This window comes from Equus asinus, chromosome 14 (assembly GCF_041296235.1).
Source record: "Equus asinus isolate D_3611 breed Donkey chromosome 14, EquAss-T2T_v2, whole genome shotgun sequence".
Lineage (NCBI taxonomy): Eukaryota > Metazoa > Chordata > Mammalia > Perissodactyla > Equidae > Equus > Equus asinus.
Window position 1 is genome coordinate 47,759,233 of NC_091803.1, and position 23,516 is coordinate 47,782,748.

Genomic DNA, 23,516 nt, shown 5'->3' on the forward strand with positions numbered 1-23,516 from the left:
TTATCATAAAAAGATCAATCGGTAATGAAGCTCATCTTCATGGAACTCACTAGTGGAAAGTAATCCTCGTAAGAGAAAATAATATATACAAAGGAAAACATTATAGTACAAGGTAGAAAATGAGAATCAAAAGAGATACACTTAAGGATAAACAAACTGACCAATGAAACAGAACAAAAGCCCAGAAAGAGACCACAGATATATGATCACTTGATTTATAACAAAGCTGACATTGCAGGACATAGGGAAGCCGGGTTTTCTCAATAAATGGTTCAGGGTTGATTGGCTATCCACGTGGAAAACAACGTATATTGACTCCTGCCTCCCACCATACACAAAATATCAACTTCAGACATAATAAAGATCTAAATGTGAAAGGTAAAGAAATGAAGCTTTTAGGAAAAAAATAGGAAAACATATTCATGACTTTGAAGTAGGCAAAGATTTCTTAAACATGACTCCAAACCGCTAAACATAAAGAAAAAACTGATAAACTGAATTATATAAAAATTAAGGGGGACAGCCCAGTGGTGCAGTGGTTAAGTTCGCACATTCTGCTTCGGTGGCCCTGGGTTCACCGGTTCGGATCCCGGGTGTGGACATGGCACCACTTGGCAAGCCATGCTGTGGTAGGCATCCCACATGTAAAGTAGAGGAAGATGGGCACAGATGTTAGCTCAGGACCACTCTTCCTCAGCAAAAAGAGGAAGATTGGCAGCAGATGTTAACTCAGGGCTAATCATCCTCAAAAAATAAATAAATAAATAAAGTTTTAAAAAATAAAATAAATAAAAATTAAGAAGTTCTGTTGCACAGAAGACACGCATAAGAGAGAAAATGCAATCCAGAATGAGCAAAGATATTGACAATACATACATCTGACACAGGACTTGTATCTAGAATATTTAAAGTGTTCCTAAAAGTCACTAAGAAAAAGACAGACATCCCAATAGGAAAATAGGCAAGAGACTTGAACAGACAATTTCCAAAAGAGAGTACCCAAATGGCTAATAAACATATGAAAAAGTGCTCAATCTATCTGGTTATCAGGGAAATGCATTTTAAAACCAAAGTGCCAACACTGAGATGGAGATTTCTGCACAAGAAGTTTACTTGTTTATTTCAAGCACTCTCGAAATCAGTACTTTCGAAGAGTGAAAGAAGCAGGCCCGGGTAGAGAGAAAAGTTGGGCTGCAATGTAGTCAAAACAAAGGCTTCGGTCATTTCTACATGATCACAACAAAATACAAACTATGAATTATCAGCCGCAAGTTCAATTATAAAGACAGGATTCAAACAGATCCTGGATAAGCAGGGAGGGGATTAAGGAAAATCCATTTATGCTATATTCGGGAAAAACATGACTGTGATAGGAAAAAAAATGGGCTGAAAATAAGCAACACAGCAACTATTCAGAATTTCTACAAGAACATTATTGCTAGCCCTTTGACCCAGCAATGCCACTTCTATGACTCTATTCTACAGACACACCTGCACAGGTATGAAGTGACATATGTATGAGGTTATTCACTGCAGCACTGTTCATACGAGCAAAGGATTGCAAACAGCCCAGTATCCATCAATAGGGGATTATTATATAAACTACTGCATATCTAAACAAGGAAGTAATATGCAATCTTCAAATAAAGGAAGAGCTCTATTACTGGCTTTCTTCTAAGATCTGCAGGATATACGTGAGAAAATAAATTTCTGTTGTTTAAGCCACCCAGTCTTTGGTATTTGTTATAGCAACCTGAACTGACTAACACACCATTCTTTATGTCAGGGATATGAATTATCTGCATCTTGGATATCTTTTTATCGTTTCTATCTATAATCTTATCTCTATTTCTTTTGTCCCTGTTCTTTTTCTAACTTATTTCCTCACATTTATTTTAAGTGAAAAACAGAAGGTACAGAAGAGTTATATACTTTGCTACTGTTTAAATAAAAAGGGAGAATAAGTATATGCATTCACATATTTTAAAAAACAAAACATTGGAAGGATAAGTAAGAAACTAGTAAAAGGGTTCCTAGGGTATAGGACCAGGGACATAAGCCCTTTCTTCTGATTTTCAATTATGCAAATGCATTACCTATTGACTTAGCTGAATTTCCACTAGAAGCTTATCTGACCAGCATGGTAACTGCACTTTAATCCCTGGGAGTCAGTGTAGAACAGAAACCTGAAAGGTGTACCACCTGAGGGGTGAGGAAGCTGGGGTATTTATAAACCGACTCCTGCCTACAGCCATAACACATTAATTGAGGACTGCTCCCCCAGATGTTAATTCTCAGACGCTTCTGGCCTGCCACATGTCCAGAAGACAAAGCCCTCAGGCAAAGACATAGAGGTACTGGCAGTGGAAATCTAGTGTTGCTATAATGATCAGATTGAGAGGATAAGGGCAGGGCCCCTACAGCATTTAAGTATTTTAAAAATTTCAGTAAATTAAAATACAGGCAATAGTGTTGAAGCAACAAAATGTTTCAAATCTTAAATGAGTTTTGAAAGAGAAATTAAGCTCTCATCCTAAGTGAGATGAAACTAGAGACTGAAGAACTAATCTATACGCTAGAAATAGTAAGGAATAAATCCAACATTACAGAAGACAAACAATTAAATGGAAGACAGTTTTGAGGATATCGCATAAAAGGCAAAGAAAAAGGACAGAGACAAAAGAAATAGAGATACAATTATAGATAGAAAAGATAAAAAGGTATCCAAAATGCAGATAATTAGTATTTCTGAAGTAGAGAATGATGTATTAGTCTACATGGCCTGCTATAACAAATATTTTAAACAACAGAACGTAAACAACAGAAACTTCTTTCTCACAGTACTGAGGGCTACAAGTCTGAGATCAGGGTGCCAGCATAGTTAGGTTCCAGTGAGAGCTCTCTTCTTGGCTTGCAGATGGCCACCTTCTCACTGTGTCCTCACATGGTGGAGAGAGAGAGAGAGCTTTCTCTTCTTCTTCTTATAGGACCACAGTCCTATTAGATTAGGGCCCCACCATTATGATCTCATTTAACCTCAATTATGTAAAGACTCTATCTCCAGATACAGTCACATTGGGGGCTAGGGCTTCAACATATGAATTTTAGGGGGAACACAATTCAGTCCATAGCAAACGGCATAAGTGGAACCGAAAAAAAAAGTCTATGTAAATGTGTTTGTATTAGAAGAAAACACATCTCAAATGAAGGAATAACTGAATCTGAAAAATTAAAAAAAAGATCCACATATACCAGTAAAAACCTACATAGAAGTGTAAAACTAGAGACCATCCTGGTGAATCACTGAACTTCAAGAATAAAGAAAAATTCCTACAGGCAATCAAAGCAAAAAAAAAAAAAAAAACACAAAATCACTAACCAGAGGGAGAAAATCAGGCCAGCCTCCCTCAGTCTTCTCCCCAGAGACCGTCGGCAGACAGTACAGAAATATCCTCAAAGGATGCAAAGAGCACAACTCTAGGGCATTATGATCAGCCAAGCCAACAGGCAAGCATTTTCAGGCATGCAAACATCTACAGACTCATAAAACCTTCTTGAAAAAAATTAGGATAAAATGAAATCAGTGCTGAAATTATTCCAAATAATGGGGCAACTTTCATAAGAACGCGCTGCAGTGGGCACTGAATCTAACAGGCATCTCAAACCTAATCACAAAGGTACTCTTGATTTTATTCTCCACGCCTTTTCTACTATCCAGCTCAGTGAGTCGTAAGTCTATACCAGGTGTTTAAGCCAAAAATCTTGTTCATCTCATTCCATTAACTATCATATCAAATCCATCAGTAAGTCCTGATGATTCTGTCTCTGAAATATATCTCAAAGCCATTCACTTCTTTCCTTATCTCTTCTACCAGCCTAGTCCAAGTCATGAAATTAAATTGAAATACCAGGTAGGAATTCTTTCAGTTATAAGTAATGGAAGTCCAACTCAACCTGGCTTAAGCCAAAAAAAAAGGGGGGGGGGGATCTATTGCTCACATACACATAACCCAAAGTCCAAAGTGGAATAAACTACAGAACACAGCAGAATCCAAGTGTTCAAATAATGTAACCTGGGTTTGTCTCTCTCTATTCTACTTTCCTCTTTATGTCCTCTTGTCAGGCAGTCTCTATACACATGGGAGCCAAGATGGACCCCAGGAGCTCTAGGCTTACAGCAAAAATCCCAGAGAGAAGAGTGTCTCCTTCCTCGTAGCTCCAGCTAATTTCCCAAGAGGACTCTGCTTGGCTTAGCTGGGGTCCCAGCAGGGTGGCAGGTGGCAGGTGGGCAATGAAAATGAGGGAGAAGGGGTCAGCACCTCCTGAACCACATGGAATGGTTACTCCCCACAGACATAGACGCATACAAAGAAGGTTCCTATTACCAGCAGAAAGGGAGAGAGAAAGTATACCTCCTTTGCTGCCCAGAAAAGAAATCCTTCCTGCATATAAAATCTCAAAACTTCTCTGCTTAGTATAATAAGGCATTTATGTACAACATAAAACATACTTGCTCCCTCTCCAAAAGAAGATCTACTAGGTTTTGTGCAGTTTCTGCATCCAGGATCAAGGCTAGGCTGTCTGGGCAATAAACATTCCTCTCATTCTGGTCTAGATGTGACTCCCCAGGGTCTGGCACTTTGGGCTAAAAAATGAGAATATGACCACCCAAGTCATCTAACATACAGTGGAAGAGGGAAAACTGTTTGTACCCACCATTTGTTATGGCCCTCATGAGAAGGGAACTAGAGTCAACGCCCTCTTCTGAGCAGCTGTGGCACCTCAGTAGCCTGCTTCCTATTGGGGTGGTTTGGGGAAATACCTAGGGATTACCTCAGGGGTTGAGCAATTACAGGACTTTGTTTATTAACTTTTTCTCCCTTCTGAAAATAAAATTCCAGTAAAATATCAGTCAGCTGACAGTCAATTTACATTATGTTGGCTCCCTAGGCTAGAAACTAAAACCAGATACTCTGTCCAACTACAGGAATTGAGTCTTGATAGCAGCCATAGAGTTCTGTTTCTTACCACAGATAACGTTTCTCAGGTCCTCAGTTTACTGCTTCAAGAGCCTCGGCCCTTGACTCCAAACAATGACTGGGGTACTGATACGGTTCACCGCAATTAGCTTAGTGGAGTTCTTGTCGAAAATACTTTCTGGATGGAAATTCATCGTTGTTAGTATAATTCTGACTTAAAAGTGTGCACTCAAATCATCCTTGGGATGAAAATGTCCACCATATGAAAAGGAGGTCAATAGCAATCTAAAACTCCTCTAAAAAAATAAAGTCTATTTAAAAAAACTGTATTGACAAAACTGTATCAACAGGAAAATTCTTAATCCTAAACGCCTTCATTATTAAATTAGAAATTTAAAAAACCCCACATAAATTAAAAATCAATTAGAAATATGTGCAATTTTTTTATTACCCAGACCATAACTGGCTAAATGGGTTCAAGGAACTAGCTCTGTGCACACACAGCTGTAAGAGCTTCTTATAGGTCATTAGCATCTTTATCACCCACTGTTACAGATGTTAAGGATGTATATGATGCTTTAGCTTAACAATAGTGCTGCTGATGACAGAAAAGAAAGGCGGTACCTCCTAAGCAAAAGCTAGATGTAATCAAATGCTCAGTTTATATAGGCATATGTTTACAAACATTTTTAAAATACCATGGTTGAGATTCTGGCAAGAAAAAGATCACTGTTATATTACATGTGACTATCTTTAATCTGTGACAACCCCTTACCATTGAAAGAATTGTTTCTTATTGTGTTTTCTCAACTCTAAATTTCTTAGAAACACAGATATGCTTGTATAGCAGAAAGTTTGAATTAGAACAGGGGAAGAAGAACTGATGGGGGGAAATACACCCCCCTCTTTAATAGTGGATTAAATAAATAATCCACTATTACACAGAGTCAACACAAAAAGGGAGCCAACATAGTGACCATTAATTAATAACAAAAAGGTAAAAATAACCAATGATGTATAGAAAATTAACCACTTGTATAACTTTCTGTTAATAAATTTGTCAACCTGTCTGGCTTGGATTTATTATCTAGAAAACAGAAATTACCAAGTTAATCCAGGAAGAGTTTTTTTAAACCTAAATACTTCTTCAAATAAACTGAAGAAACTGAGAAAGTTGTCAAAGAGCCCTCAAAGCAGTGCAAAAGCAAATAACGTAAATGGGTGAGTTGTTTCCAGCTACAAGCAACAGATCATTCTGATGTTATTTAAATTGATCCATAAACATAAAAATACAAAACTTCCAATTTTTAGAAATCAGTTTAGCATAACAGAGATATCAAAATCTCACAATGATAACATTTAAACAAACTAAAGTCCATTCTCACTGAAGAGAAGAAGACATGAAAATCCTTGATAACACAAAGAATCCAGAAGTGCATTAAAGGAATAATACACCATGAGTAAATGGGAAATTCATCATAGAAATACAGGAATGATTCACTATTTTCACTATTATGATATCTGATAAGGATTTTAGGCTGGTTAATTTTAAAACTGCAGATGAGAAGTAGGCTCTGAAGAGTGGAATTTGCTTGCCCTTTGTTGGGAGGCATTTGCATTTGTGGGGGGAACCTCCATCTGTGGAGATGCCTACCTCTCTGTGCCAGGGGGAATGGGGATGGCCTTGTCTCTGGAAACTCTTAATGGGGAAGGCAAGAACTTAAGTTGGTTACTGTCTGGCAACCTCACGTAATTGATTTAGGGTGGTGACTTCTGGCATTTACTTAATCTGATTTGATTCTTATCTAAAAGTTGTGGGACCACCCAATGGCCAGACCCCCCCCCCCCCCCCCCCCGCACTGATACCATTTTCATTTTTTTACATGTTCTTTCCTTTGTCTTGTAAAGAGATGGCTCACATACCTATGCCTTAAATTTAACCTTACTCTCCACCCATGTGGGCAGCAGAAGTGGCAGCAGCAGCGGCTCCTCCTGCCCGTGGGCCCTGTCCCCACGCAGCAGCCTGACTGCCATGGGTCCTGTCCCCATGCTATTCCACACTATGCTCTAAATAAAAGAGCACTACTGCCAGATCTTGAGAGTCCAAGAAATGTTTCTTTCGACTCCTCGGCTCACCAACCCCGCATCAATATCTATTAGTATAATTCACCATATCGATTAGTTGAAGGATTAAAAACATATTACTACGTCAATAAATTCCAAAAAGGCATTCGATAAAACTCACTACCTATTCCTGGACTTTTGTTTTAAATCTTAGAAAAAGATTTGTCTACAATATACTAAAAAATATGTATCTCAAATCAAAAGTGAAGATATTTTGTGGTGACTACTATAAGAATTCACAGTTAAGACAGAACCAAGACCAGAATGCCAGCTGCAAAACTATTTTCTAACATTATTCTGGAAATGCTAACCCAGGTCAAGTTGTGAGGGCTGTTCCCCACATAGTGGCACCTGGCCAAGTGGATGAGATTGGGGGCTGAGATCTAGTCTGTGTTCCATTTACCCTGGCACAAGGTTAGGTTAACTCGCAGAACGAGCACCCTTTGCTAATTGGTCCACTCAGAGGGGTACCTTTATCTAATCAGTCTTCACAGTTGGGATGCCTTTTTTTTTCTTTCTTCTCCCCAAAGCCCCCTAGTACATAGTTGTATATCCTAGTTGTAGGTCCTTCTGGCTCTGCTATGTGGGATGCTGACCCAGCATAGCTTGATGAGCGGTACCAGGTCTGCACCCAGGATCCGAATCAGCGAAACCCCAGGCCACCAAAGCAGAGCATGCAAACCCCACCACTCAGCCACGGGGCCAGCTCCTTGTTTTTTTGGCGGGGGTTGGGGGGAGGAATCCTTTAACTACTTGGTCCAACCACAGGAGGTGCCTTTATCTAATTGGTAGGTGTCACCTTTTGACAATTCCTCCACAGGCACAATATGCTATATGAGCTCTTGGTGGCCCTGTGCTACTACAGTTAGAAGATAGAATGAATCAAGAAGCATAAACATAGGTGAAGAGGGGACTAATTTGTGGTTATTTGTACTTTATAAAATTTTATACACAGAAAAGCCAAAAGAACAACTGAAAAACCATAAGAAAGAGGGAAAGTAAGGTAAGGTGACTGATTATAAAATTAGTATCAAAAAAACTCAATAGTGGGGCTGGCCCAGCAGTGTAGTGGTTAAGTTCACGTGCTCCACTTTGGCAGCCCAGGGTTCAGAGGTACATCAACCCATGCTGTGGCTATGTCCCACATACAAAATAGAGGAAGACTGCCACATATGTTAGCTCAGGGACAACCTTCCTCACGAATAAAAAAAAAAAAGCAACAATAGCTTTCCTACAAACAAATCATCTGGGAAAATATATTCCAGGAAAAGATCACTTTCACCTAGCAACATCAAAAGAAAATATTTAGGAATAAATGTAAGGAGAAATATTCCTATATGACCTATACAAAGAAAACTGTAAAACTCTTATCAAGAGACATAAAATAAGGCTTGAGTAATGGAGAAACATATCTTTCCTTCCATAGGAAGAGTCAATATTGTTAAGATATTAAGTCTCCTAAAAAATCTACAAATTTTATATAACCCCAATAAAGATATCAACAAGATTTTAAAAACTGATTCCAAAGTCCTTATGAAGGATAAAGGTGTGAGATTAGCCAAGAAAATTCTGAAAGAGACACATAAGGACCAGAGACTATCCAAATATTAAAACATGTTGTTATATAACTTCATTAATTAAAACAGTATTTACTAGGATAGTAATAGCTCAGTAAAAAAGTAGAAAGAATATATATACACACATACCCAAGTATATATGGGAATTTAGTATGTGATAAAGATACTGAAGAATATTCTGATATTGAAGAATATTTTCAAATAAACTGAAGAAATATGATCAATAACAGTACTGATGCCTATTTGTTCAACAATTTAGATGAAACAAATCAATTCCCTGAAAGACACAAACTACCAAAACCCACTCAAAAAGAAACAGTAACCTGAATAGTGCTATATCTACTAAAGAAATTATATTTGCAATTAAAAATCTTCCAAGAGGGGCTGGCCCCGTAGCCGAGCGGTTAAGTTTGCGCACCCCGCTGCAGGCGGCCCAGTGTTTCGTTGGTTCAAATCCTGGGCATGGACATGGCACTGCTCATCAAACCACGCTGAGGCAGCGTCCCACATGTCACAACTAGAAGGACCCACAACGAAGAATATACAGCTATGTACTGCGGGGCTTTGGGGAGAAAAAGGAACAAAAAATAAAATCTTTAAAAAACTTTTTAAAAAAATCTTCCAAGAAAGAAAACCCAGGCTCAGATGGCTTTATTGACAAATTCTAACATTTAAGGAAGAAATAATAATAATTCTACACAATCTCCTCCAGAAAATAGAAAAGGAGGGACTATGTCCCAATTCATTTTATGAGGTCAGCATTACCCTGATGCCAAAGCCAGACAAAAACATTACATGAAAGACATACAATAAAAAACATAAGGCAAGAAGAAATAAAAGTATCACTATTCTCAGATGACATGATTCTCTACGTAGAAAATCCCAAGAAATCTGCAAAAGAAATCTACAACTAACAAATGTGTTTAGCAAAGCCACAGGAGACAAGGTTTACATACAAAAATCAATCGTATTTCTATATATTAGGTGAAGAACAAATGGAAGTCCAAAGCTTTTTTTTTTTTAAGTACCTTTTGCAATGATACCAAAAAGATGAAATACTTAGGAATAAATCTAACAAAATATGTGCAGAATCCGTATGCTGATGAAAGAACACTAATGAAAGTTTTTAAAAAAAGAAATAAATGAAAAGGTATACCATAGTCATGGACTGGAAAAGTCAATATTAAGATATCAGTTCTCGTCAAACTGATTTATAGATTCAATGCAATCCCAATCAGAATCTCTGCAGTATCTTTTGTAGGTATCAAGAAGTTGACTAAAATTCACATGAAATGGCAAAGGGACTAGTATAGCAAAAATCATTTTGAAAAAGGAATAAAATTGGAAGACTCATACTACCTCATTTCAAGAGTTACTATAAGGCTACACTAATCAAGACAATATGGCATTAGCTGAAGCACAGACAGACAAACAACAGCCCAGGGACCAAATCCAGCCCACTACCCATTTTTCTGCAGCCTGAAAACTCAGAATAGTTTTGAGTTTTGACACCTTTCAATGGTTGGAAGAACTGCCCTCAACAATTATTACTGAACACTGAATAGCTTCTCAAGTTACCTCGTACAGAGCTTGTATGTGAAACTTATACTATGGTACAGTCATTTTGATGACAACCAATGTTGTTTGAATCACAAGTAATGGTCAGCTGCTTTATGCACTTCCCATGATGTTGAAAGATAAAACAAGAAGTGAAATCTCCATTCCCACACAAATGTGCAGCAGATGTATCTTCCAAGCTCAAACTACAGTTCCAGTAGCATTTTTTCAGACTTCAATGTTAAGTGGAAAGGAAATTTTCATATTTCAAAATCCATTTAACTGTGCAATTGAGGAGCTTCCACCTAACCTTCAATTGGATGCAATTAATCTGTAATGTAATGACATGCAAAAAGGCAAAAATCAAGAGAAGAACCTAACAGAATTCTATTAATGTCTTTCAAGACATGAATGGGCTCAATTAAAATTATATGTTCATGGTGAAATACACAAAATCTTGTTACACATCAGTATTAACAGATGAACATTTACAATCAATTTTGATGGTAGAGAACACTATCTTTGAATTCCAGCTAAGAAATGTTATCCCATAAAAAAGAACTTAATTTTTCTTATTAATAAATATACACTATTTTTTAAAAGTACTCAATTGTTATATTGAATTCCACTAATAAAAATTTTGTGGGGGCTGGCCCCATGGCCGAGTGGTTAAGTTCGCGCGCTCCGCTGCAGGCGGCCCAGTGTTTCGTTGGTTCGAATCCTGGGCGTGGACATGGCACTGCTCATCAGACCACGCTGAGGCAGCATCCCACATGCCACAACTAGAAGAACCCACAACGAAGAATACACAACTATGTACCAGGGGGCTTTGGGGAGAAAAAGGAAAAAATAAAATCTTTAAAAAAAAAAAAAATTTTGTGGATTTTTTTTGTCCCTAATATAACAAGTATCTATGATATATCCTCAATTTTGTCTCTTGGCATGCAAAACCTAAAAAATTTGCCTTTACAGAAAAAAGTCTGCCAAACCTTGAGCTAAAAGATCAAATATACACATACATCAATGGAATAGAAAAGAGAATCGAGAAAGACCTACACAAATATTGTCAAGTTTTGACAAAGGTGCTGTTCAATGGAAAAAGAATAGTCTTTTTAACAAATGATGGTAGAACAAATACACGTATGGGGGGAAAACCACTTTGATCTATATCTCAATCATTATACAAAGTTAATTCAAAATAGAGCACAGACCTAAATGTAAAACCTGAAACTACAAAACTTCTGGAAAAAAAACACAAGAGAGCATCTCTGTGACCTTGGCTTAACAAAAGCATAAAATAAAAATTGATGAATTGGACTTTATCAAAATTAAAAACTTTTCCTCTGCAAAAGACTGTTAATAGAATGAAAAGACAAGCCACAGACTGGGAGAAACTATTTGCAAATCACCTGTCTGACAAAGAAGCTGCACCCAGAATATATAAAACTCTCAAAACTCAACAATAAGAAAACAAACAATCCATTTTTTAAAGACGGGCAAAAAATTTTAAGATGCTTCACCAAAAACGATATATGTATGGCAAAAGAAGTCCATGAAAAGATGCTCAACATCATTAGTCATTAGGGAAATGCAAATCTGAATCAAAATAAAATACTACTACATAGCTACTAGAATGACTAAAATTAAAAAAAAAAAAGTGCTGGAAAAGTTACAGAGCAACCGGAACTCTTATATTGCCAGTGGCAACGTAAAATAGCACAGCCACTTAGGAAAATATTTTGGCAGTTTCTTATAAAGTTAAACATACACTTCCATACAACCCAACAATCCCATTCCTAAGTTTTTACCAAAGAAAAATGAACACTTTCAGAAGGAAAAATTTTATTTTTACACAAGAACCTGTACACACGATTATAGAAGGCTTTGCTCATAATCTCTCAAAAATGGAAACTGAGCCCTTGCTAGGTGCTAAGCACTTTAAGTATTCTATGTTTTGATGTGTTGAATCCTTACAACAATCCTATGAAGTGGATACTATATGATTCCCATTTTACACAAGGAAACCAAGGTACAGAAAGGTTAACCAAGATGTTAACAGCTGGAATTAAGTTGTAGGCTGTGTGGCCAGAGTCCATAACTGATTTTAACCACTACAATAAAATAGCTCTCAATCACTGAATGGAGTAGTGTACAGCCCTTGGTCTAGAATGCATCTAATTATAACATTGTTCCTATGGAAACAATTGGAGAAGCCTTATTCTAAAATTCTGCATTGAATACCAGGAACTTGGGCACTACTGTACAAAAAAATATACATAGGAGCTGATTGGCTCATTTTAAAAATGTATATACACTGTAGATATGTATTAATCTATACATATCAGCCAACTCGTGTAATGACTAACTTTATTGCCTTTTGTAAAGCCATAAGGTTTATGAGTGTCATCATCCAGTTTAACTTTTGCCATCAATCTTGAGAAATGTCTGAGCCGTGGTAACCCCAATGAGTATATCAAGCAACCTTTCAGCACATGTTCATGGTATGTGAATGTGAGTAATTTACGTACCAGAGAGTGTTAGAGAGCCCGGGAACCTGAACACCTGGGTTCCAGTCTCCGCCCTACTGTGTGACTGTGAACAAATTATGACCCTTATCTGCCTTCACTTGCAGGGAGAACACTAGATGGAGTATCTAGGTTTGGTTTGTTTTTTCCATGGTGGGACTTGAGTAGAAACTCAATGAATTTTTCAGCAATTGTTGAGGAACATCAAAAGGGGCCAGCCCGCTGCGGACTGTTGTTTTTGTACAGGAGTCCGGAGCCTGCAATCTTCGCACATAACAATCTTCCTTTGCCAGGGACCTTCACACCCTCTCAGCTCACGGTTACCATAATTAGTAATAACTACAACAGCAGTCACCCTAACATGATCAAGAACAAAGATGCAAAATCAGTACTCTCTGCAGCTGTCTGTCTTCATCTGCGTGGGCCTTCTTCCAGGACCCCCACCCTCACCTTCCAGCTAGGGGAAATTCTGAGTCAGCCAGCTGCGACCCTGGATTTGGGTATGGAGAACGGGGATCAGGTTTAGAAAGGGTGGGAAAAAACTGCAAGGTGCAATGAATTCAAGTTGGAAATGGCAAGGATTAGTTCTGGAAAGAAAAAAGCTCGAGTGAGGAAGAGGCAGGCTGAAGAGGACCAGTCAGAGTCTGCTGACAGGCACACGCGCAGGGAGGGAGGGAGGGAGCGCAGGAGGCACGGCGGGGAGAGGGGGTTTCTAAGACGTCTGCAGCACCCGAACAGCCCACTCCCCCAGGCAGCCTGGACCTGCCTGCAAGCGCCGTTTTTCTGCCCGCTCCTTACAGAGCCCAGGCTGTGTAAATCTCCAGCTGTACTCACGTTATACTCTCATTTATTTGGCATTTACGTGCCAGGCATTGTAAGGAGCACTTGCGCATTTTCTCCTTTGACCTTAAAAAGCACAATACTTTTGAGCTTGGAATTATTACTACCATTTTAATTTTAGGGATAGAAAATTGAGGTTCAGAAAGGCAAAATGACACGTCTACACTAGCTAAGGGGTCCGGTCAAGATTTGAAGGCAGGTCTTCGTGACTCTTTCATTCAACCAATATTTAGCGACTGCCGCCTCTGTGGCGGGCGTTCTAGGCCCCCGGGACTTGGCCCAGAACTAGACAAAGTCCCTTTCCTCATGGAGCCCACTTTCTGGTGCGGGCAGAGGGAGCAAGAGCAAGCAGGCAAACACGCCGCCTCAGGCAATGAAAGGCGTCACGGAGGAGACAGAACGGCGCATGGAGACGCTTGCCCACTAATCCACAGGCCTCTCCGGGCGGCAGGACAACCAAGCCCCCGACTCGGTCATTACTTTACGGTTCCCTCAGCCGTGTCCTGATGCCGGAGGCTCGCTGGGAGCGGGGCCGCGGTCGGCCGGCGAGCAGGCTGCGCACCAGTTGCGACCGCTGCCAGCAACCGCCACCGCCGGCTGGGGGCAGCCAAGAGCGTCGGGCGGCGGAGCCGGGGGGGGGCACCGCCGGCTGGGCTCGAGCCCCGGCGCTCTCGGGGACCTAGGGGCCGCCCCACCCCGCCCCAGACCCTCCCGCCCGGGGACCCCTGCCCGGCCTCGGGATCCTCAGGCGTCCCTGCCCCTGCCCCACGACCCTTCCATCCGAGGTGACCCCGACCGTAACCTGCGACCCTCCAGTCCAAGGTGACCCGACCCTAACCTGCGACCCTCCCGTCCGAGGTGACCCGACGCAAACTTGCCTGAGGAGACCCCAACCCGGCTTCGGGACCCCTGAGACCTCTCTGCCCTGCGCCCCGTGACCGTGGCCATACCCCGGGATGCCGGGCCCGCCTGCCCACCCCCACGGCTGGCCGTGTTCCAGAAAGTTCCTCGTCCATCACGGCGGCGGTCAAGGGAGCCAGCGCCCTCTCCGTGAGAAGGGGCCCCGCGGCGAACGAAAGACAGTGCTGAGGGGAACTGAACAGTCGGCCAACGCAGGTTGAGGTTCCAGCGACAGCTACTTCCGCGGCTCGGAAGCGCTTGTGTACCACACGACTCTCCTCACGGGTCCAAACCCTCGCCCAGGCCCGTGCGTCGCACGCCCCCTGCCGGCCGTGACGCCGGCGCGCGGGGCACTGCGCAGGCGCGGGCGGGGGCGGAGCGTCCTGGGGCGGGACGGGCACCCGCAGGGGCGGCCCACTGCGCACGCGCGAGCCGGCCGGCGCGCCCCCTGCAGGAGCCGGAGCTGCTGGGTCTGTCCGTCCGTCCGTAGCGGGTCGCAGGCGCCCCCTCCCCACCTCGGCGGCTTAGCGGCTGTTAGCACCGGCCGCCGCGAGGCCTGAGCGGAGCCGGGGGCCGAGGGAGGGGAGCCCCCGCGAGAGGGCAGCACGCCGGCCACTGCCGCCCTGGCGCCGAGGGTCGGTGAGTGCCGCCGGGACCCGCCGCGCGCGCGCGCTCGTTCCCGGGGCTCGCGGCTCCGGGGCCGCCTCCCCACCCCGCTGCGGGCCGCCCCCAGCCCCGGCCAGCATGCCCCGGCCCCTCCTGCGGCCCTGCAGCGCCCCCGCCCCGCCCTGGCCGCGCCCTCCCGCGCCGGCCCAGCAGGTGCATCTCCCTCAGGGCAGGCCGCCCTGACTCAGGCTTCCCCTCCAGCCCGAGCCTCTGGGCGTGTCCCCTCCCCGCAGGCGACTCTCTAGAGCCGGCCCCCCTCGGAGAAACTTAACCTTCGCGGAGCTAGATTTCGCTGCGGAATCCTTTGTGGGGAGCCCAGAAGGGTGGACAGACATTTACCACATTAAGACCCGCTGGCATTCATCCAGCAGACACTTTGAGCACCTGCCTGCTAGAGCCACGCAGCATCCCAGGCTGGGGAGCCCCGGCAGGGCCGCAAAGGATGCTGCTGGCTCATCTCTCCTTACGGAGATTCTCAGGGTGGATTGGAATGCTTCCCCATACCGGGGTCCGCCCTGCTCTCAATCCCTCATTCGCATGAGCCTGAGAATGGGGGTCCAGTGGTCCAGTGTTAATGGTGGAAAGTGGGGGACAGAAGGAAGGGAACTCCTTGTCTAGGCGGTGGGGCCCATGGTCAGTCTATGTTTAGTATGAATTTGTGTTTAGGCATTGGCTCTTTCTGGCAGTAGACTGTAAGCTTCTTGAGGGCAGGGACTGTCTCCTGCAGGAGGACTTAGGACAGATGTATATTTGTTGCATGAATGCGTGCCTCCTCCTCCCTTCCTTGGACGTTGACTCATTAAAGCAGTTTCCTCATAGGATTATTTCTGTTTGTTTGCCCCTTTTCCTCCTGAACTTCAAGCTCCCTGGAGGCAGGACTGTATCCTGTAGGGACTTGGATTCCCAGCACATAGCTAGCACCTGGCACATGACACACACTCAAGAAACACTGGTTACATGAGTGGCTGAGACCATGTAGCAGTGTGGAGACCCAGGCAATGTGCAAATGGGAGAGTTAGACTCATTTTCTCCCAAGCAACTGTATCATTAGATTTAGAACGTTTCTGTGCTGCCTTTTGTAAACTTGAAAAGATTAAGGCTGCTCTCCTTAAGAAAGTTTGTATCAAGGGAAATGTAAGAGAAAGGGAAAATAGGTAAAAAGGGACACCCGGGGCATCGCCTTCCCCTTTTCTTCACTTCTTAGAGAATTTTTAAAAATTGAATGCCTGCTTGTTATATTTGACAAAGAGGATGACACCGTTCTTTCTCTAAGGTGATCGATCTGCCACCGTTCTGACGAGACAGCCTTTTGGAACAAGAGAGGGTAGCTCAAGTTGTTGTTAAAAAGACACTAGTCTTCCACAGTGCATGTGCCAAGCAGTCTTGTGGGAACCTATTTTGACTTAGTCCCCACTGGGAAGGCCCAGGTAAGACTCCCTAGTTGACAGTTTCTTCTCCAGCCCTACTTCCTGAGATGACAGTAGCCTCCTCTCGTCAGGCCATGTTGAGGTGGCGTCCCACATCCCACAACTAGAAGGACCGGCAACTAAGATAAGATATGCAACTGTGTACGGGGGGGGTTTGGAGAGATAAAGCAGAAAAAAAAAAAAAAAAAGATTGGCAACAGTCGTTAGCCCAGGTGCCAATCCTTAAAAAAAAAAAAAGGAAGATTGGCAACAGTTGTTAGCCCAGGTGCCAATCTTTAAAAAAACAAAAGAGCAGAACCTCTCGACCCTGGCTGCACATTAGAATCACCTGGGAACCCAGCCTCTCCATAGGTGGGCCTCTGACATCAGTTTCTATCTTAAAGCACCCCACAGGATTTCATTGTGCAGCCAAGACAAGAAATCCTGAACCAGGATTGTCAGTGGCTGCTTCACAGTGGGGTAGGACTGGGCTGGGAAATGATAGGTAGGATTTCAGAAAGTAGAGACAGGTCTGGTGGGTGATATTCCAAGAAGGCAAAACCACAGAAGGCCCAGGCACGTGTGGGAAAGTATAAGGTGTGTCACTGCCTGTCCCCCCAAGTGGCTCAGAGTTGTTTGCTGTGTTTGAAGAGATTTGGAGTCAACAGGCAGACAGGCATCTTTGCAGGAGCTGAGTAGGAGGCTTGCTGCTGCCTTGCTTCTGACAGAAGAGCCATGGTTACCTCTCCCCGGGGATTCTCCATTGCCTCATTACCTCATTTCCTGCACCTAGAGAGCCAGAGCAGCTAGCAGGATGTGGAATGGGACCGAGGCTGCAGCAGGGGTTAAGAAAGCCAGCAGCTCTGGTTTTGTGGAACTCTTTCCTGATAGCCACCTTTGGACCACAGCTTTGACTTTAAAATATACCGCACCAACCCCTGCCTAGAGCTTCAGTGTGAACTCAGAGCCATGTGATCCTGAGGAGATGGCCAGCTGATGCTGGACAGAGAGGGTGGTAGTGTTGAAAGTGAGACCAGCAAACTGCGTCTCCACCTGGGCCTCCCAATGCAGATGACCACAGCCTTGAACTAGGCCTCATGGGGCTCTCAGACAATGACTGAGGCTTGTGGATTTTAACCCATCTCGTCCACACAGGGGCCACTTGTGTAAATAAGTCATCCACAAGCTTTTTTCTTATGCACTGTTGTGTATGAAAGAATTTGAACATGCACCCCCATGTATTTTATTTACTTATTTATAAAATATAGAGCCATATACTACTGTCCTGAGTATTATGAACATAGAAATATACACAAATACAGACCTTTTAAAGGGATGAGAGGCAAAGTGAACATGATTAAATCTTCTCAGTGTATTAATGATACAAAATCTATTATACAAATGTGTGCTGTTTTTAAAAGAAAGCCATGCAATCAAGTCTACATCCCATTTATAAATTCTTGGTGAAACAGGCCCAGCATTTGACGGTCTGGTTCTGAGTTCTGTTTCTTTTGGTTGCCAGTTCTTGAGGCGTTTGCAGGGAAGTGCAGTGCGCCTCATGAAGGCACATGGACTCTGTTGTGACTCCGGGCACTTGTTTCTCAATCCCACTCACCAGTCATGCCAGGCGTCTTGAGGAATTTGGGCTGGTAAATGTTCTGGGGCTGTCAGCCAAGGTGGGAGTTCTGGATCCCAGAGCTTTTGGTGTGCAGGTGTCAGTGTTGGCGTAGACAGTGCTCTTGCAGCATCCTCGGCAACACAATCATACAACTGTGGAAACCTCTCTGAACACCCATTTTCATAAATGCTCGGTTCTTGGCACAGATTATTTTGAAAAGCCGTAACTCTCACGCCTTGTCACCTTTTCTTTGAAGGAGAGATTTGAGTGCATTGGCTTAAAAGAAATAAGCTAGCTGACACACCACTGCAGTCATTTGTCATTGAAAAATAAAGTCTCCAGATTTGGAACTTTTCATGAAAGAAAATATCTATTTCCTCCTTAAGTTCTAAGTCACTAGATAACCAGTGAACTGCCGTGTCACAAAAGGTATTTACAGTCCCTTTCCAAATCACTACAAAGTATTGTAAACCTTCGGCTATTTGAGTCTTGTTTGTTTTTTTAATGGCCACAACCATGATATCTAGCAGCGTGTAAACTCCAACACATCTGAGAGGCATAAAGCAAATCAGTGGGCGAGGGTCTGCCATCACCCCCGTGTCCTGGAGCCCATCCTCCTCTGTCAGGGGGCCATGACTGCTGACCACAGGCCAACAAGATTGCCACGCTCTGTCCATGTAGTCAGTATTAGTAAAGCCAATTTTTTCTCATTTTTAAAGAAAAATAGGTAGAATTTCTCACCATTCCTTTATTCTAGCAGCTTGTCTTGCTCACCCCACTTGGAGACCAGTAGTCGGGTTCGGTGGCGGGGACCATACTCTATAAATGTGCCTGCTATTTCCAGCCTGTTTTTTACAGTGTTTATTGGTATTTGGACACTTCACCTGCAGAATCCATTGAATTAGATGTTTTCACATATTACTGTGCACCCCCCGAAAAGAAAGATCATGTTCTAGGTAAAAGATTAAGCAAAACAAACACTCCCAAGCAGCATTACTGCACATTTGGACACGCCCCCTTCCCTGCCCCAGCTCCCTTCTTGGCTCAGCATCCAAGACCTTGGGCAACTTCCCTTTCTGGCTCATTCCCTGCTGCTCCCTCCCCAGCCACTCAGAACTACTTGCTGTTCCCCACACACATTCTTTCACTTCTCCATGATCTTGTGATGCCCTCCCCACCCCAACTAACAAGAAACTCCAGACCACTCTCCCATGTCATCACCTCCTTCCGGGTGCCTTCCCAGAACTCTCTCTGTCTTACACACACACACACGCAATGATTTCCGGTCTTCTCCAGAATCTCGTGATGACTTATTTGGCTTCAGTCATAGCAGTTACAGTACATGCAAGCATTTTCAGACTGCAACCTCCTTGGATTGAGAACATTGTGATTTTCATTTCTAAATCCTTGGTGCCTGGGACAAGTGCCCATCCTACAGTAAGCACTTGGCAAATGTTTGTTGGATGAATAAATGCTTTTTGTCTTGTGTATCCAAAAGGCCACAGATTCTACTGCAGACTTTAAGTACCTATCATGCCTTCTTTAGCATCTACACACATAGACCATTAAGACCACTGACTCCTGTGGATTCCCCATGTCGATAAGGAAATGCCTTCCTAGCAGAGATGGGTCCTCACCCACCTCGGTCCTCAGGAAAAGTGCCAAGTCCTGGCCAGTGCTGCCAACAAGGCCATCTCTCTATTCACCCCTGTGGTAAAGAGGCAGAGCTGTGGTTGTCTGCTCTGTGTCACATCAGGAGGTCCACCTGTGGCTTTATTGAGACCCCCCCTCCTTCCAACCCATGCCTTCTTCCAGGCTGTGCAGACTGAGGCTTCCGTGGAAGGAGATGCACCGAGCTCAGGATACGACAGGAATACGTGATGTAACACGGTGTGTGCCTGGCACCAGGACCCTGTCCACTTCTGCTCGCTGGTCTTGAGGCCTGCTTGGCAGTGACCCCCCTAGAAGTGTTAACACCATTCTGTTCCACATGTGCAGAAATGAAAACTTCTTTTGCATGGGGACATAAAAACTGGAGGTCATATTCAAGCCCATAATGAAAAAGCCCACAGATAAACAAGTGGAGGTGTCTGGACGCCTCACGATGCCCTGAAGAGTGCCACTTGAGTGGTGGGCTCCTGGACAACCACGGCTGCCCGGGAGTGGCACAACCCATAGCTCTTAAACTAACAAAAGTTGCAGGAAAAACAATTTTTAGAGGAATCCTATGTGCCATCAGGAGAGTTCTCAGAAATCAGTAGCCCACAGTATGCACTCACTCTGGACCAATTCAGCTTCTCACATAAAAAGCAAACATCGAAATACTCAATGATTTGTGTAACGTTTAATATTTTAACAGTAAGCAAACAAGTGTTTTAGTAGGAAAAAAAGCTTTCCCTTCCTTTCCTGGTGTGGGAGGAGTGAAGTGAGACTCTGCAGGGGAATGTTCTCAGATGTACCCTTGTAGGTCGGCGGTGGCAGCTTTGCAAGAGGCCCAAGCCCTAGTGTTTGTGTTAGAGTAGATCGCGCCTGGGCTGGTTCTGGATCTTGGCCATCTCCACTTCTGGGGACTCTCTGGGCCGCAATGTCAAGTGTTTTAAGGAACTTTAACTTCCTTTCCTCGTGTACATTTGCTTTCATAACCAGAAAGCTTTCCAAATTTTGTAATTCTGGGAATCTCCTCCTTTAAATTCCTTTTTGCTTAAACAGAACAGATGCAAGTATAGCATTTGGTGAGACTTCAGATAAAGCTGGGCATGCCCAAAGCAGCAAGCTGGGTGCTGCGGGGGGGGCGGGGGGGGGGGACAGAAATCAATAAAATACCTGTTAAGATGGTAGGGCTCCAGGGGTGTTTTTTCCTTTTGATTTCTAATGTTATGTTCTAGGAACAATATATACAAATTTTATAAAGATGTTTACCGCTTTTAGGATACACAAGGATGTAGTGGTGTCATTGTAAAAACACGGACTTGGGAGTTCAAATCCTGGCTCTGCAGCTTTCTTGCTGTGTAATCCTGGGCCGGGTACTTCTTCCTGGTTTCTTCTTCCATAATAAGGTGATGATCCCAGAAGCCGAGGCTGGATTTGGAGGCTCTGTAGATATAAAAGTGTATAATGTGAAGGCTTCCTGTGTTTTAATGTCCCAGGAGAGAACAAAGAGCCACCCCTGCAGTCTCTCTTTTCCTAAATCCACGTTTCTTTCTTATCAGATCTGCTCTAAGTAACAGACTTGAGATCTATTTTGCTTTTTGATTTTCTGACTTGGTGAGAGGTGTTTTATGATTATTTTCAAATTATGCTCAAGCGTCCTCCATTTGCCTGAAGGTACCGGAGAGTCATGCCAGCGAGCCCCACGCTGCTCCTGATGTCCTGTGAGGCGTCAGTGCTCCAGAACCCCAAGGCCGCCCTGCTGCACTCGAGAGGCCTGCCGGCCCCACCTCTGAGCCCTCTGGGCAGGGCCGCCTCCTCCTGGCCAGTCCTCCCATAGCCCGGAGGGAGACTGCAGCCAGGAGCTTCTCCCAGGACTCAGGTCAGTCTCCAAATGCTGCCCTCCAGCCTCTGCCTCATGGGAAGGTAGACAGATGGTCTGTCTTTCTGCCCTCTCCCTACCCTGGGCCTAGAGAGACAGGATTAAGCATGAGATGTGTCCTTTCTTGGCCAGACTTTTCCAGGAAGGGAAGTTGTCTACTTCTGTGGCCAGAAGTCTTCTTTGAACTGTGACCCTTTACATTCCCCTCTTGGCAGAGGACGAACGTTCATCGCAGTCATCTTGGTCATCTCGGTCAGGCCAGGCACCCGTCCACCTATAGTGGGGGTGACCAGCCTCAGCTAGAGGCAGTGCCTTCCCCTCTTAGACTAAACCACTTCCAGAAAGCTTCCATAAACCGCAGGCCTTTGTGGGTATCATTAAATCTTTGCTCGTTTATTAACTGTCTACAACTGATTTTAACAGTTTTTCCCCTTGTTAATTTAAAAAGAATTTGGATAATTTATTAAGTTGCTGCTTAATAGAGCTTCATTATTTTAGCTTTAATTTCTTTACTTTTTAACCAGGTGGTTAATTAAAAGCCGTATTTTACATTAACTTGTAAATAACCTCTTGCAGTTGTGTTTCCTGCAAATATTTATTGACTACCCTTTAAGGCATAAATTTTGAGTAAGTGTTATTAGACAGATATGGACAGACACATCTTTTTTTAAAAAGTAAGAGTTTAATTTCAAAAAGAAGTTTAATGGAAATGATCTGCAACTGACTGAAGCCAAAAGTAAAACTGGCTGTTTTAGAAAACAAATAAGCTCTCCCTCTGCGTGCGCTGGGTCTCAAGGTGGGCTCTTTGGACAGTAGTGTTAGCATGTGTTAACTGATGAATGACTTACTAGCCGCTCGTGTGAGTTTTCTGTGCTGGCTTAACCTGCCTAGTGGATGGTGTTGAGTCAGTATCAGCCTGAACGTGGAGTCGATCCGTTGAACTCAGCTCCTCTCCTGTGAGTCACGGTGGCCTCTTCCCTTTGAAGGACTGTGAGCTGTGAAGGGCTCCTCTCGCTCCATCTGCATCCTTGGCCTGTGGACAGTGACCAGGAGCTCTCCGGGGCCTCCCCTCCTCCACCACCCTTGCTGCCCACCTTAGGTCGGAGCAACCTGATCTTCGCTTCGGCCTTCATGCCCGCAGCTTCTGGAACGTGGTGCTTCCATGTTCTGGGCATCGTGGGGTCTTCCTGAGCTAATTCAGACCACCTCCTTTTCTAGCAGGTTAGCAGCTAATGAACTGTGGACTCAGTGTCTCTCCTTCTCACACTTGAAATCTAGTGAAATGGATTTTCTAAATTAAGGGAGACCTTCATAAACCTCCGCTCCTGTTTCTGCTGTCACTTATGTTTGGTAATCTCTCAGCAGACTTTCCCAGCCCTATGTGCCAGATTTAAATGTAACATTCATACGTGACATGGGATAGTTTTCTTTGGTGGAGAACGACCCCTCTCACGTGGAGGCTCACATCACATACCAATACCCATAATTGAAGCAGGTAAAGCTGGTCCTTAGAGTTCAAGGCAGGAGAGCACATGCCATCATCTCACCCACCTGTCTGCCTGCCCACCCACTTGTCTTGCTCCCGGATCAGCAAGGCCAGTGAGGGCCCCTGAGGGGCAGTAGGCCTCCAACACAGGTCTCTCCTCCCCCTGCCCCCTACGGTCCCCTCCAAGTCTTAGAAATCACCCCGCAGCCAGGACACTAAGCTGAATTTCCTTCCAGTGCTTCCATGATGGTTGAGAGTAAACACAGTCAAGGAGGGGAATTCCATCAGCCTGAATATTTTGCTAAGAAA

General features: G+C 43.7%; 2 protein-coding genes across 4 annotated transcripts in view; one reads left to right on the top strand and one right to left on the bottom strand.

The window, feature by feature from the left end:
• LOC106836248 (ATP-binding cassette sub-family A member 17-like) overlaps nucleotides 1-15,010 on the bottom strand; it is a 113,601-nt gene extending 98,591 nt beyond the window's left edge. Inside the window, exon 1 of the mRNA XM_070485181.1 lies at nucleotides 14,553-15,010. Within this exon, the coding sequence (XP_070341282.1) occupies nucleotides 14,553-14,618 (66 nt within the window). The 5' untranslated portion in view covers nucleotides 14,619-15,010. The remainder of the gene's footprint in view (nucleotides 1-14,552) is intronic.
• The window catches only part of ABCA3 (ATP binding cassette subfamily A member 3), a 52,038-nt gene continuing 43,435 nt past the window's right edge, over nucleotides 14,914-23,516 (top strand). For 2 of the 3 annotated variants that reach the window (XM_044746973.2, XM_070485180.1), the window contains exons 1-2: nucleotides 14,914-15,141; nucleotides 21,517-21,721. The gene's annotated coding sequence lies outside the window, so the exon portion shown is untranslated. Of the gene's footprint in view, nucleotides 15,142-21,516; nucleotides 21,722-22,707; nucleotides 22,943-23,516 lie in introns of all 3 variants that reach the window. The other variant, XM_044746974.2, reaches the window with a different exon arrangement.